The 14835-nt window shown below is 32.5% G+C and overlaps 1 protein-coding gene across 5 annotated transcripts; it reads left to right on the top strand.

Annotated features, from left to right (window-relative positions):
- Positions 1 to 556: 556 nt before the first annotated feature.
- Positions 557 to 7159, top strand: LOC140834604 (uncharacterized). Of its 5 annotated transcripts, XM_073199612.1 has the most exons (14): positions 560 to 1116; positions 2103 to 2177; positions 2323 to 2430; positions 2700 to 2732; positions 2824 to 2913; positions 3366 to 3491; positions 3647 to 3790; positions 4352 to 4768; positions 4855 to 4989; positions 5377 to 5595; positions 5736 to 6011; positions 6117 to 6245; positions 6331 to 6636; positions 6789 to 7159. In XM_073199612.1, the coding sequence occupies exons 1-14, from the start codon at positions 943 to 945 to the stop codon at positions 7008 to 7010; spliced, it is 2454 nt and encodes an 817-aa protein (XP_073055713.1). In that variant the 5' UTR covers positions 560 to 942; the 3' UTR covers positions 7011 to 7159. The 5 variants fall into 5 exon arrangements, with proteins under 5 accessions (XP_073055714.1, XP_073055713.1, XP_073055717.1 ...); XM_073199613.1 differs by lacking the exon at positions 2103 to 2177 and having other exon boundaries at positions 557 to 1116; XM_073199616.1 differs by lacking the exons at positions 560 to 1116; positions 2103 to 2177 and having other exon boundaries at positions 2350 to 2430; positions 2700 to 2736; positions 2824 to 2905.
- The last annotated feature ends 7676 nt before the right edge of the window (positions 7160 to 14835 follow it).

Raw genomic sequence — 14835 nt, 5'->3', positions numbered from 1 at the left:
CTTAAATTTGACCCTTTGGTGCCAGACTTAAATCTAAATTTTAAATGCCTTAATCATTATTTCTCAATCATGTTTATGTATTCTTAATATTCCCCCCTTCATCTCGTTTGTTGTTTTTATGGTACGGATAATTTGGACATTAAATTAATCCAACATATTAGAATCATACCAAAATACTACATTTGCTAAAGCTGGATTGGATCTGTTTTTTTTGTTGAAAATCCATTATTACCAAAACCCATCGCCACCTTGAAATTGTCGTCGCAGGACAAACCTTGCATTTCTAGAAGAATCCGGTGATTCCCATGGGATTCATTCTCGCGTTTTATTCTCCAATCCACGTAGATATTACCAGGAGCATTTCGTTGTAATCACATAATACGTTACTTGACTCGGTTTTTTTACTACAAAATGGGTATTGATTAAATCATTAGTTGCGGGGGTGATGATGCGAAGCTACGTTGTTTGCTTGATTTGTTGGGTTAAGAATCTTGGAGAAACTAAAAAGGGACAGGCAAAACAACTGCACGTGTAATAAGGTTGTGAATTATTATGATCTTACGTATTTTACGAGCAACGTAGAAAAATCCATCTCTAATCTTGTTCTTTAATTGTTGAACATCTTTTGTTGACTTGGACCTCTTGTTCTTGACTCGGCCTGCATAATCAGAACGCCACACAGAGGCACGTGCTGCAAATTTTGGCTCTCCTTTGCGTTTTCTCGACTGTTGGTTGGATCGTGATTAGTCGGTCTTAATGATCAGATTAATGATTTTTAAGACGAGAACAAGATTCGTTTGTGTTTCCTTCTTTAAGGGCAACCCTCTTCGTTTTAATATCTTTTAAAGCTATGATAGATCTTCAAGAAAAGCGACAGTCTTGGCAATTTGTCGAATTTCACATATCTTTTTTTTGCGAAATACTTAGACGGGTGGGGTAAAAATGAGAGCTTTGGATTGGAATAGTGCTTTAGAATTCTCGAACAAGATGTTGGATGAAAAGCCTCTGCTTCCACTCGTAGTTCCTCTGTTGCTGGTTCTTTGGACCTTCGAGAAATGGTTCTTTCCTCTCTCTAATTGGATTGCTCTTATTCTTGCCGTTTGGGTAACAATTCAGGTAATTTTAGCAGCCGTTATTTTCTGTCTGATTTTTGTTGTAGATTATGCGTTCCTGGTTGTCATATATAATTTGAGCAGTTCTTTTTCTTTTTTTTTTTTTTTATGAAAACATTTTTTAAACTGTTCTTGAATTGAAAATATATGTCTCAATCTTTTAACATGTCTTAAATTATTGTGACTAATTTCACTGAAGTTGCTTGTAATCGTTAAAGTCAATACTTTCAAATTGTTTTCATGATTTATCATTATCAAAACTTGTACCGTAGAACTGATTCTGAACGAAGAAAAGATGTTTTTACCTGCATACCTTGTTTTGGATTGTGACTATCCTCTCTGTTTATGGTTTATACGACTATTCTGGACTAGTTGTTTACCGGGGTGAGAGGATATCATAAAAACTTTACTTTTTCAAGTATCGAGTACATCATTATTATCTGAAGTGAGTGTATAAATAATTGCTCATTGATTCGGTCTTTTCTTGTTTTCCCCTACTTGAAAGGAGTTCGAATGCAGTGAATACTGTTTTCTCGCAGCCTCCCTTTTTATGTTTGGGTATTTGAGATTATGCTCGCAAGTTTTTCTTTCGAGCAAATTATTGATATGATTTTAGTATATACCTTAGTTGCTTAGACTTGATCTATTTCACATTATCAATATGGTTCAGTATATACCTTATTGCTTACACTTGATCTATTTCACATGATGGTAAACAGGATTAAAAAATTGCTTTTGGTCTTGATTTTCGATACGTTAAGGAACATGCTATTCAAGTTACACTTGAATATTAAATGACAGCAGATGTGATGAAATACGAATTTGCTATAATTTCACATTAAACATAGTAGTTATGATTGCCGTTTCGCCAAATGTAACATGGTATTTCTATCATCCAATTCTAACAACTTGTTTTGTCAAGGCTCTTGTTTTAGCAGACACTGTGGATAACAAGCTTATAAATTGGCTCATACTTTCTATATTTTGTAGTATGGAAGTTATCGACACCGAATATTAGATGAAGACTTGAATAAGAAATGGATGCATTTGACCTTACATGCTTCGGTAACTTTCCTGCTTATTTCCATATCTATTGTGTGTCTATATATACGTGTGTGCGTGCGCGTGCATGTGCATGTGTGTGAAACCCCTTATTTCTGTGTGCTCGGACTTATTTATTTTTGTGCATTGTCTTTTTATGTCTGCACAGCCAGTAACTCCTTTAGAACAATGTGAATGGTTGAACAAGCTGTTGATTGATATTTGGCCAAACTATATCAACCCTAAGCTCTCTTCACGGTTTTCATCTATTATTGAGGTGACTATCTGTTCTCAATTGCATTTAGGACAGCATTACTGCTGTCTTTCATCCATGAATGTTTTCACAAGTATATACTCCTGATAATATTGAAAGGAAACTCTATAATTGCCCGTAAGTTTTTAGGGTAGTTTTTTTGGTTCAATTCGGACTTTTTATTTCTACTAATTATTTTGGCATCCTTTTTCTTTATCAAACATCATAAGCGTAGCAGTTTTGGTCCTAAATTGTTTCTTATATGCTATTGCTTTTCATCTTTTTATGTGCAGAGACGCTTGAAGCATCGGAAATCAAAGCTAATCGTAAGTATGTTTTTTGTCACATCACATGAAGGAATTTTTGGCAAATAACTGCTGTAAAAGGATAGCTGATAGTGCGATTGCACTTTGGCAGGAAAAGATTGAGTTACAAGAATTTTCACTTGGTGCACGTCCTCCATTACTTGGTCTGCAAGGAATCCGCTGGACAACTTCAGGTGATCAGGTTTGACATACTTTTTAGTTTTAAGTCGTTCATTTATGTAGTTAACCTTCTTTAGAACACAACATATTTTATGTTGTCTGCAAGAGGTTTAGGTTGAAATCAACTTTTGTTGATTCAGTGGCAATAGTTTGTAAGACCCACAATTTTCTTTGATGTTTCGTGCAGTCTCCTTTCTAACGCACAATTTACTTTATTTTTAGTTGAAAACAATGGTTTCAAATGGCACAGCTAAGTGTTTCATATTCACGTATTTGTATTATCATTCCTATGAAATTTATGTTTCGGTTGTCGCTTCGATTGATTAGGTAATACCCGAGTCTATATCTATAAATTTAGCAAATCAGAAAAATTCATGATAAATCTTATTCATTTTGTTGATAGAATAAAGCATCTTTGATTTTTCCTTATCCTCGTTACTTATTTTTTCTGTTATTGATTAATGCTTCGAACAGCGAGTCATGCGTTTGGGTTTCGACTGGGACACAACTGACATTAATATCCTGTTGTTTGCAAAATTGACAACGCCTCTGATGGGAACAGCTAGAATAATTGTGAATAGCATCCACGTCAAGGGTGATGTACGTGCTATATAATAATCTTGTTTTTCCAGTCATGAATATTCTTGTGCAATATTTTAAATTACGCATCTTTTTCCATCTTTTATGGTCCCGCTTTTTATGAGTATGATATGATGTTTATCTCTGATGTGCTCTTTTGTAATTTGTGTTTTCAGCTGCTTTTGGTGCCTGTATTAGATGGAAAAGCGATTGTATACTCATTTGTATCAATTCCTGAAGTGCGAATTGGTGTTGCTTTTGGAAGTGGTGGAAGCCAGTCTTTGCCTGCAACCGAGCTACCAGGAGTTTCCTCATGGCTGGTATGGCTTTACATCTCATCTGACTGTGTTCTAGGTCTTTTGCATGACAGAATGTCTGTTATAAATGTGAAGTCTTTGGATTCATTATATCTCATTGGCATACCAATCAACTATGTGGTGGTTGAGGAGAAATAGTAGCCTTACTGGTCCTGTATGACTGTATGGCTGCCTGCATATATTTATGTGGAACAACAAACAAATTTTAGCGCTTAAGCAGCCGTGTGATTTAAATTTTTCTATGGTGATAAAATTGTTATGTGGAACAACATTGAAATCGGTGTTGTAATAAACACTTGATTTTTATAGGGCTTAAAGAAAAAGATAAAAAAAACTTGATTTTACAGTTGCTATGGTATTGTTCATTGTCTCTTATATGTATAGATAATTAACAATGGATATTTAGACACAACACTGTACTCTTCTCATAAAAGTGTTAGACCAGTTGAGAATGTGTCCAGAAAATATTAATAAAATTTAGGGACAGCCGTGTCACACACTTTCCAATAATAATTTTAGGCATCTACAATTATAAAAATACCTGTTTTATTTTTGTTTTTTAAGGTTAAAATTGCTACGGATACATTCAATAAGAAGATGGTTGAACCTCGACGCCAGTGTCTCGCATTGCCAGCTGTAGATTTGCAAAAGAAAGCTGTGGGTGGCGTATTATATGTTACAGTGGTCTCTGCAAGTAAACTTCGTCTGAGTGATTCTAGGGGCAGCCCTTCCACGAAACAAACGGGCTCTTTGACAGACACTTTTGAAGATGGGAGCTCCAATACAGAGATTCGGACAATCTTAGAGATTGAACTTGAGGAATTAACTAGGAAAACAAAAATGAGTATGGGATCTAATCCTAAATGGGGCTCCACATTCAATCTAATTCTGCATGACAATGCAGGAACTGTTAAATTCAATCTCTATGAATGCACTCCTGGAAGTGTAAAGTATGGCTATCTGTCAAGCTGCGAGATTAAGGTAATGTTTTATGCATGGTGTGTTTAATTCATGGTTGAGCTATCCGTGTTCAATTTTGACAAACTTTTTCTCCTAATCCAATTCAGATGAGATATGCTCCGGATGATTCAACCTTATTTTGGGCTATCGGGACTGATTCCCTAGTGATGGCCAAGCATGCTGAATTTTGTGGAAAAGAAGTTGAAATGACCATTCCGTTTGAGGGTGTTGATTCAGGAGAGGTATGTTTTTGTTGCCTTCAATCTTTTTGTCGATTACTTGTAATTTAATATTATTGAAGACCTCTGAGGAATATGAAGCTGCTTGTGTAATGTTACGTCATGTTGATTTTAGGTCTTACCTCGCATTTGATATCATTAGCTTCTAGTTTGATCACAAAAAGTTTCATACAAAATGAAAATAGTGAATTATAAGCTTTATCTACATATTTGGAATCAATGGATTTTGTGTAGTTAATTTCTTGTTATTCAAAAGCAAATATTACAACTAGGGATATCTCGGTAAATCGCTCTGTCTGGAAATAACATCAAAAGTTTCTTCTTTGTAACTATCTGTGCATGCGATAAAGCTGGAATTTTCTAAGACATTCTTTCCTAACTATCTTGCAGTTGACTGTGAAGCTCGTACTTAAAGAGTGGCATTTTTCCGATGGTACACATAGCCCTACTAATTTTGGTCGAGGCTCTTTTCATCCAGTAAATGTGATATCAAATTATTCTCCAAAAACCGGAAGGAAAATCCATGTTACGGTGGTTGAGGGGAAGGATCTTGTTGTGAAGGACAAAATGGGGAAATCTGACCCTTATGTTAAATTGCAGTATGGGAAAGTATAATTAATTCTCCTTTTGCCACCAGTCATTATTATTTAATAGATTAAAACTTACATTCTCTCTTAATCCAGATATTTTACTTGATTTAATTTCATGGATAGTTACATTAAATTCTTGGATACATGATTTGGATTCAGGTTATTCAGAGAACAAAAAGTGTTTCACGTTCTTCCAACCCAATTTGGAATCAAAAGTTTGAATTTGATGAGATTGGAGGCGGAGAATATTTGAGGATAAGATGTTGTACGGATGAGACATTTTCCGATGAGAACATAGGTAGTGCTCGAGTCAACTTGGAAGGACTCGTGGAAGGTTCCATAAGAGATGTATGTATTCCCCTCGAAAAAGTCAGTTCGGGAGAGCTGCAGCTTCAGATAGAAGCAGTGAAAGTTGCCGATACTGAAAATTCCAAGGTACATGTATCAAAAAGCTTAAGCTAACTTTAGACATCTGGATATTCATTATAGTGAGAAATTGGAGTATGAGACGTTTATTGCAATTTCTTTTGTATTTTTCAGGGGTCACACGCGAGTTCTTGGATCGAAATTGTTCTAATTGAAGCAAGAGATCTTGTTGCAGCTGATCTCAGAGGAACGAGCGATCCATTTGTGAGTGTTAACTATGGAAACCTTAAAAGGAGGACTAAGGTACGAGGTCCGAGTCTTTTACATGTGTCTTGCCACTCGAGGCTTGCCACTGCATGCTTACTATTGTTTGTCCATGTTTTTGCAGGTTATATTCAAGACGCTAGATCCAAAATGGCATCAAACATTTGAATTCCCCGATGATGGTAGTCCTCTTGAGTTGCATGTCAAGGATCATAATGCATTGCTTCCTCCCTCCAATATTGGAGATTGTGTCGTCGAATACCAGATGTTAGCTCCGAATCAGATGGCTGAAAAATGGATACCTCTGCAAGGAGTAAAAAGAGGTGAAATCCACATCCAGATTACCAAAAGAAATCCCGAATTAGAGAAGAAATCAAGCATAGATTCTGAGTCGACCCCAACTAAACTGCACCATAAAATCTCTAAGCAGGTAAGATAGTGAGGAACATGTACAATCAGTATGGTACAGGATCCAAGATTGCAAGTGGCCTTGTCCAATTTTCATAAATATGTTTCATACGATAAAACTTGGCACAATTATTATTCTACCAAGACTGACCTGCTTCTTGGATTGATCATCAGATGAAGCAGATGATGATCAAGATTCAATCTTTGATTGATGACAGCGATCTTGAAGGTGTTTCAAAATCGCTGAGAGAGCTTGAGACTCTGCATGATACTCAAGAGGAGTACATGGTTCAACTCGAGACAGAGAAGAAGCTTTTGATCGACAAGATAAACGAGCTCGGGCAGGAGGTATTTAACTCATCACCTTTGAGCAGAAGAGAAACCATTGCAAGATAAAGATTGATCATGTGTTTTTTTCTTCTCATATTCGTGTAGAGATTGATTGAATCTTGAATAAAAGAATCCCAAAAAGGTATTGTAATTGTATCATCATGTGTTACATCTTAGGCAAAAGATCACATGTTCAAATATTAAACTTGAAGAAATATCATTCGATCGATTCAAGTTTGATAAATATTAAACTGAGTAAACGACTCGAAAAAAATGTGATGGAAAATGTACATACAATCTTAATATCCATTATTTTGAAGAAAATATGTTTTATAACAAATACCTATATTATTATACCTTAGGGAAAAATAGTTCCATTCGTAATAGGTCAAATAAGATTGGAATTTTGAAAATAATTGTGTTGTATTGTACATGATGTGTTCAATTGTCAAGTTCGACTCAAATTTATAAGTTTGTGTAAATAGAGCAGTTTTGCAAAGAGACAATATTAAGGTAGTTTAAGTTTATTTAAAAAAAAATTGATTATAGATTTTTATTTTACTGCATATTTGTAAAACGAAAAATCCATAATCGTTTTTCATTTGAATGGGGTGTTTTTTTTTTATGCTCACCATTAATTATCACGAGTCGTTTTATATTTGTGGATGTTTAACAAATGTTTTGGAACAAATCTGAAAAAAATACTCACGAATCAATCACTTATATGGATGAAATATAGCACAAAACATCTTGAAACTTTTCATTATTATAATATAATTATAATTATAATTATAATTGGGGTGAAGTTGAATCTTGAATAGGAAACTTGGTGTTACTTGGGCCTTTTGACAATTGGCAATAACATGGATATGTTATGAGATTGGTGCGAGTTTTGGCATATTTTGAAAAAATCATTATAGAAGCATATATATATAGCTTACAAATGGATGAATTATTTCATCCACTAACTCACTTTGTAAGTCCACTATTGACATGGATTTTGGCTTTATGATGTACAAATTTGGGCATAGAATTTGTTTGTTCACTAGTTATTTTTCTTTTTTTTTTAAAAAAATAAACCATATATTTTATATTGTAGTAATGCACAATTTTAATCACATTTTAATTTTTCACGTGATAGAAGTTCTCGTATGTCAAACTGCTGACGTTGCTCTGCTTGATATGTTCAGATAGATATGTCATAAAAAAATGACGTCAGATCTTAACGGATAATATTTATCTTTGTTGGGGACATGACCGATAGTAAAGAAAAAGTAAAAGTGGTATTTAAGGCATATGAGACAGAACTAGTAGATACATGCATCTCTTCGGACTCATGAGTCTAACAGCCCGAACCATTAATACACAAGTAAGTGTACTCTGCACTGCCATAAGTATAAGAAATAAAATTGTATCTTAGCTTGATCCTAACACTATTGATGAGAATCCAAAATTTCCATCTCGCTTGTGATACTACTTCAAAGAATTTTGAGCAAGTTGTAAGAATTTGCACAACAAAAACAAATTATTGTTGACATTTTCTTCTGAAGTTATAAAGAGTTGGAGAGTATTTGAGAAATTTTTTGCTTATTTTAAAATGATTTTTTTAGAGATTATTTTGAAGTGGTGAGAAGTAAAACTAGGAAGTGTCTGAAAATAAAAGTCTAAAACTAATATAAGACAAAATTTGAGTGTAAAAATATTGCTTTTAAACTTAATTTTTGGTAAAATGACAATAATATTCCTAATCTATACATCATTTATATTTAAATTATCTAAATTTTGATACTAATGGAGTTAGGAACATTTTTATATAATTATTATACATTTTGATAATTTTATTATCAAAATTAACTTATTTTTTTATAACATGAATACTTGAAAATTTTATAAGATTTAAAAAAACACACATGAAAAAATTTGTACTAATGCACAAAAGATGTAAAAAAAATTCTGGAAATGCAAATTAAAAAAAGAAACAAAATATTTTTAAAAAATAAATGCTTGTAATAAAATGTGATTGAAATTATATGAGTTTCATTTGAAATTTTAAAAAGTGATATACAAATAAATTTAGTATTTTACAAAATCTCCAAAAAAAATTAAAAAATTAAGAGAAAATGTGGAATATGATATTTTTTAATGATATAAATATCAAATTATAACTTTAAACCACAAACAGAAAAAACATGTCAATCTTACTTCTAGCTTTTGGTTAGAAATGACAGAAGTTGAAGCAGAAACTGACATTAATTAACAAATACCTCAAAACGCTTCCACTCAATCATTCGAATGAACTCCACTCCCGACCTTTATCAAAATCCTCAGTTATCAAGAAGAGATTCATCGATCATGTCATATGATCTCTCGACTACGTATAACAGTAAGTATCATTGACACCAGATAGCTACATAAATAAATAAAACCAGCCCAACCACAAATCATATCCTCTGATAGGATCTAGCTACTATATATAAGTATATCGAGTCGAACTTAAAATTTTCCTCAAATTCGAGTGGAGTTACATTTTCGACTCGATTTGATTCCTCTAGTTCCGCCAATACTTCAACATCAACTAGCTCGTAAAACACCATGAATGGGCCCAAAATACAGTCAAATGCATGTGAAGCAATAATACGTCAAGGTATTATAATGGCAACCATACCAAATCGACAGAGAAAGAGCAATTCAATTCTGCAAAACACTTGAAAATCTTGTGGAATAAAATTAAGAGGCACATAAAAAATTCCATTAATTTTCTCGTTGACCACAGAAAAAAAACTCGATTATTCTCTATATTGGAGTGAGAATAATAATTATAACGATAGCAGTAGTTGCAGTAGTAAAACAAGGCATAAGTATATTTAGGATTGAGTGGTTGGCTCTTGTATTATTCAATTTCCCATTATTATATAGCTCACATTTTGCTTATAAACGTCATCGATTTCATATCTTTAATAGGTGGAAGTTCACTCAGAAATATGACTCGGAACTCAATCAAAATTGTGCCACCATACATATATACTTGTGAACATCTAAAAACAAAAAATAATATTGGCATTTCATTTTTATTTTTTCAATTTATCTCCAATATATTGTTATTTTTTAATTTTTTTTATTGATCCCCAGACGTTGATCTTATACTATATATTGTTTCAAATTAGTTTTTTTGTCAAGATTCTCGAATCGATGGCAATAAATTAAGTATTTTAGTTGCACTTGTTAACTAGATCTGGTTGGTCTGTGCTCCATTTGGAGTAAATCTTTCCGTGTCTTAACATTATTATATCACATGAATGTCTTATATTTTTATATAAGTTGATATCATGATCATATGTTGATTAGAAGGGGAAAAACACCGAATCTAACACAGAAAAAACAAAAACTTGTGTGAGACGGATCTCTTATTTGAGTCATCCATGAAAAAGTATTACTTTTTATGCTAAGAGTTTTATTTTTTATTGTGAATATCGGTAGGGTTGATCCATCTCACAGATTAAGATACGTGAACGGTTTCACATGAGACTCACTCAACAGAAAAATCCAGTCAGCATAAAGATCATTACCCGATGGATGCATAATTTTGTATTTGGAGAACATGAAGAGTCCAAGATGGTCGATTTGGAGTACTTGGTTAGACCTAGCTTTAAGAATATTGATTAAGGTTTGAGATTTTTTTATATAAAAAAGGGAATTTATTCATTTTATTTGGGGAAATTAATATATGGATGAATACAAAATAGAGTACTCAATTACGGGAAGGAAAATGGGGCACACGGACAAAATTCAAAGTGTGATCCCTAAGCAATTTCCGGGAAACTACCATTAGGAATTGAAATGTTTTGGTCGTTGGAGAAATATGATATTTTTTTTGCTCTAATTATTTTACTTAGTATGGAATTTTCCTTAACATTGTTTAATTAATTTACTTTGTAAGGGTAGATTAGTCCTTTTAATGTTTAACTTGTAACTCTAACTACATGATTCTTTTGTATATTGTTTCATGATATCTATTTTTTTCACCGAAACTCGTAGCTATTACTGTTCGGTTGTAGACTTGGTAAACTCTAATTTAGGAAATGGTATTTTTTTTTACAAAATTAGATATTAATGAGAAAAAATGAAAATATTTTTTTTAAAAGAAAAATGGACTATTAATTAGACGTTGTACGTTCAACAATCAAAATTTGGATTTTCATTTTATTTAATTCGTGAGTAGCTCTCCTGTGCGATGGTCTACAGATTTATAAATGTGAGACAAGTCAGTCGGATTCATGCTTAAAGTGAAAAATAATACAAATATTTTTTTATAAATCAGTTCAGACAGAAAATATGTATAGTAAAATTAACTCATAAAACAACATAAGTACTATGTGGAGCGAGTAAGCTTTAAATGCCGTAACCAAACATAGGTATGAGTAAATTAGTTCGACGGGGAAAACAAAATAAATGCCCACCATCCACCCATTATATTTTAGAGCTAAACTAAATTTGGAAATTCGATCGTCAAAAAAGACGAGTAGATCACTGAATTTTTCGTTCAAAATTCATCTTTTTTAATATCTTATAATTTTTTTAAAAGTTATTTTTTTTATAACATTTGAAAATAATTCTCATTAGTTATATTTTAAAATAATCCCGCGAATTTATTTTAGTTTTATAAATCATAAGTAATTAAAGTTGGGGCCCGTGTGTGCCGGTATGTAGGACATGTTACATGCTATTGCCACTGTGCCACGGACATGCCTACTATTTTTAAGCCCGATTCAACCGGGTCTATGATATAAAACCCGACCCACTCAAAACTAAAATTGATGCGTACCAACCGTTTTACAATAATTAATTCAATTACTTAAAATTAATTGTAGGAATTATAACTTATATAATTAGAGAAAGAAGTGAGTCCACGTAGTTATTAAATGTTTAAGCTCAAAAATAGAATTTTTATGGGCTACACTCGAAGTATTTTTCTCTGTATAATGTGACGAAATTTTAATACGCTGAATATCAATACATGATGTCAACATTATTAGACTCATTATCCAATGATGTTGCGACACGAAAATAATTACTCCCTCGAAAGATAGATAAACCCACTTATACATGTTCAAACCCATAATTCATCTTCAAAAGTCTATAAATAGAATAATCATCTCTATTTTCAAGACATTTTATCGTTTTTACTCAAAACACATTCTTACTTTCTGAGACGATAACTAACTTGAGAGTGTGTCTCATGCGAGACCATATCACGAATCTTAATCCGTGAAACGGGTCAACTCTATCGATATTCACTATAAAAAGTAATACTCTTAGCATAAAAAGTAATACTTTTTCATGGATGACTCAAATAAAGATCTGTCTCACAAAATACGACCCGTGAGACCGTCTCACACTAGTTTTTGTCCTAACTTGAATGTCATAAGATTTCGCTGAGAGATATTCTAATGTTGTTCATGACTCAAGTGACGAGGCAACTACCGTTAAAAAAAAAAACTAAAAATGAAAATATTTTCTTTTTGAGGGGCTGCATAAAATCTATGCCAAGTTATATCTGAACTTATCTAATATGAAATAAGCACGAGATTTTGTAGGTAAGTTGACTGATTAATCTAATTTTATGAATTAAATATTAAAAAGTAAAGAATTATGGTGGAATTAATATAAGATTTAGTCATTATATCAAATCAACAAATTGTCAAACTATCTATGACTGAAATCGAAGGATTGGTGAAGGAGTTAGTCGCCCGCATACGTTGATCTTTCACGCCCCCTCATCATAAACCAGTAACCACATTCATTATATACTAGTACAACGACGCACGCGTTGCGTGCTTGTACGATATGTTTTTATAATTTATTATTTATATTTAAATACGATATGTTTTTATAATTTATTTGATTTATATTTAAATGAGGATCAAAATATATTTATAAGAAATAATGAGTGGCTAAATTATAATTTTGATATATGAACTAAAAAATAAATTAAAAAAGAATAAAAAAGACCGAAGCAAAAATTGAACCTACAACTTCATGATTAAGAAACACAGGCTTTATCCACTAAACTACATAGGACTTGCTTTTATTTTTTAACACTTTATTAATATATATAATTAGTAATGTAGAGAGTGGGGGTGAAGGGTATTTTAGGTATTTTAAAAAACAGATCAAGGAAGTTACTCTAACCTACTCAGCCTTAATAAATAGCAAGATATATATATATATATATGAGCATAGTTGGTAGACAAGATATCATCAACTAAGTTCATCTCTGTGCCTAGTTAGTGGATCATGTATGTATAATGTGAGATGAATACATAGATGAGCACGATTGATGAGACCAATCCAATGTACTTTTGAATTCAGACTCCGCCCATGATGTCATATGTATATGTATAAATAAAATTATATGTATGTATGTGTATTTGGATTCAAACTTGTTTTTTGTCATTATTAATCTAACTAAATCACTATTAACATATAATCCTTGTAATCAATTATTCCAAATTGTTTTTTCTATTTGGACATATTCATTAATTAGATTTGGACCAAATTAAACCAAATCTCACAATCTTCACACGTGCTAAAACGACATTTTCCAACTCGGCTTTCCCCTTTATGCATGATTATGATTACACATAGATGGGTCTGCAGAATTAGTAATCATGACTATTTGTCTTATGCCATCATTACCATTCTTGAATTAAACACTCCCCCCCCGCCCCCCCCCAACTTCGAGTACAATCCAGCGCGAACTCCGTTTTCATCGATCCCACACAATATGTGCAACCTTCGATTATATTCTTGCCATAAGTTTCTATATATACCTTCACCAAACATATATACATACACATCCATCGTTGATATAAAACCACAGATTCTTGAATTGAAACAATATGTGCATTAGTTCCACTAAATGGATACAACTTCACAAACATCTCTTCGCCTTTCGGAACCCGAAGCGGACTAGGGTTCACGTCCTCGGACTCGCGAGGTATGTTATTCGTTCTAGATACGAAGTCTAAAGTCACTTATGTATTGACATATATGATGTATTGATTTCATCGTTGTATTTTAGTATAAATAATATTAATGTTTATACAACGGATATTCTTGATTAGGAGAAGGAAACAATGGGAAGAGAAGGAGGTTGGGAACGATATTCAATTAAGGAACTTAAAGTTATACATGGAGAACATCAGCATCCTCGAAGAGAACGAGAAACTAAGGAAGAAGGCCACTCTTCTCCATCAAGAAAACCTCGCTTTGGTGTCTGAATATCAAAAGAAATTTTCTGGGAATAATCCCGTGTCCACGAATTCTCCATCGAGCAATACCAGCTTGACACGGAATGATACTTATTGATGTTTGGAGTTACTGATTTTTCTTGATGTAATATTGTAATCTGTGATGGAACTGTTCCCTTTGTTTCTTCAGTTATAGCAAATGGAATAAGATAGGAATTCGGGTTATTTTGGCACCACTGTGTTATCTTAATTGATTTATATATTGTTTCAACCTTAAACAAAATTAATTATTGGTGGTGTTGCAAATTTAATGCACAAGCCAAGCCACTGTTTATGTTCTAACTTCTACAGAATTTGAGTTGTCAAAATTCAAAAACACCGACAGTATGATCATTTTCTCAATATAATAAAATATCACAAAAAAATTCGTGATATAAGTCAATTTTGTGAGACTATATTTTATTTGGATTATTCATGAAAAATTATAATTTTATATCAAAAGTAATATTTTTTATTATAAATCTGAATACGTTGATATGTATCACGAATAAAAATAATTGAAACCATTAAATATGTTTTTTTTCCTTCTTTCTTCTTATTTTATATCTTTACATATTAGATTTTGCTAACAACAATAGGAA

The sequence above is a fragment of the Primulina eburnea genome, chromosome 6 (genome assembly GCF_022965805.1).
Source record: "Primulina eburnea isolate SZY01 chromosome 6, ASM2296580v1, whole genome shotgun sequence".
Taxonomy (NCBI): Eukaryota; Viridiplantae; Streptophyta; class Magnoliopsida; order Lamiales; family Gesneriaceae; genus Primulina; species Primulina eburnea.
This window is presented reverse-complemented; position numbering and strand designations above follow the sequence as displayed.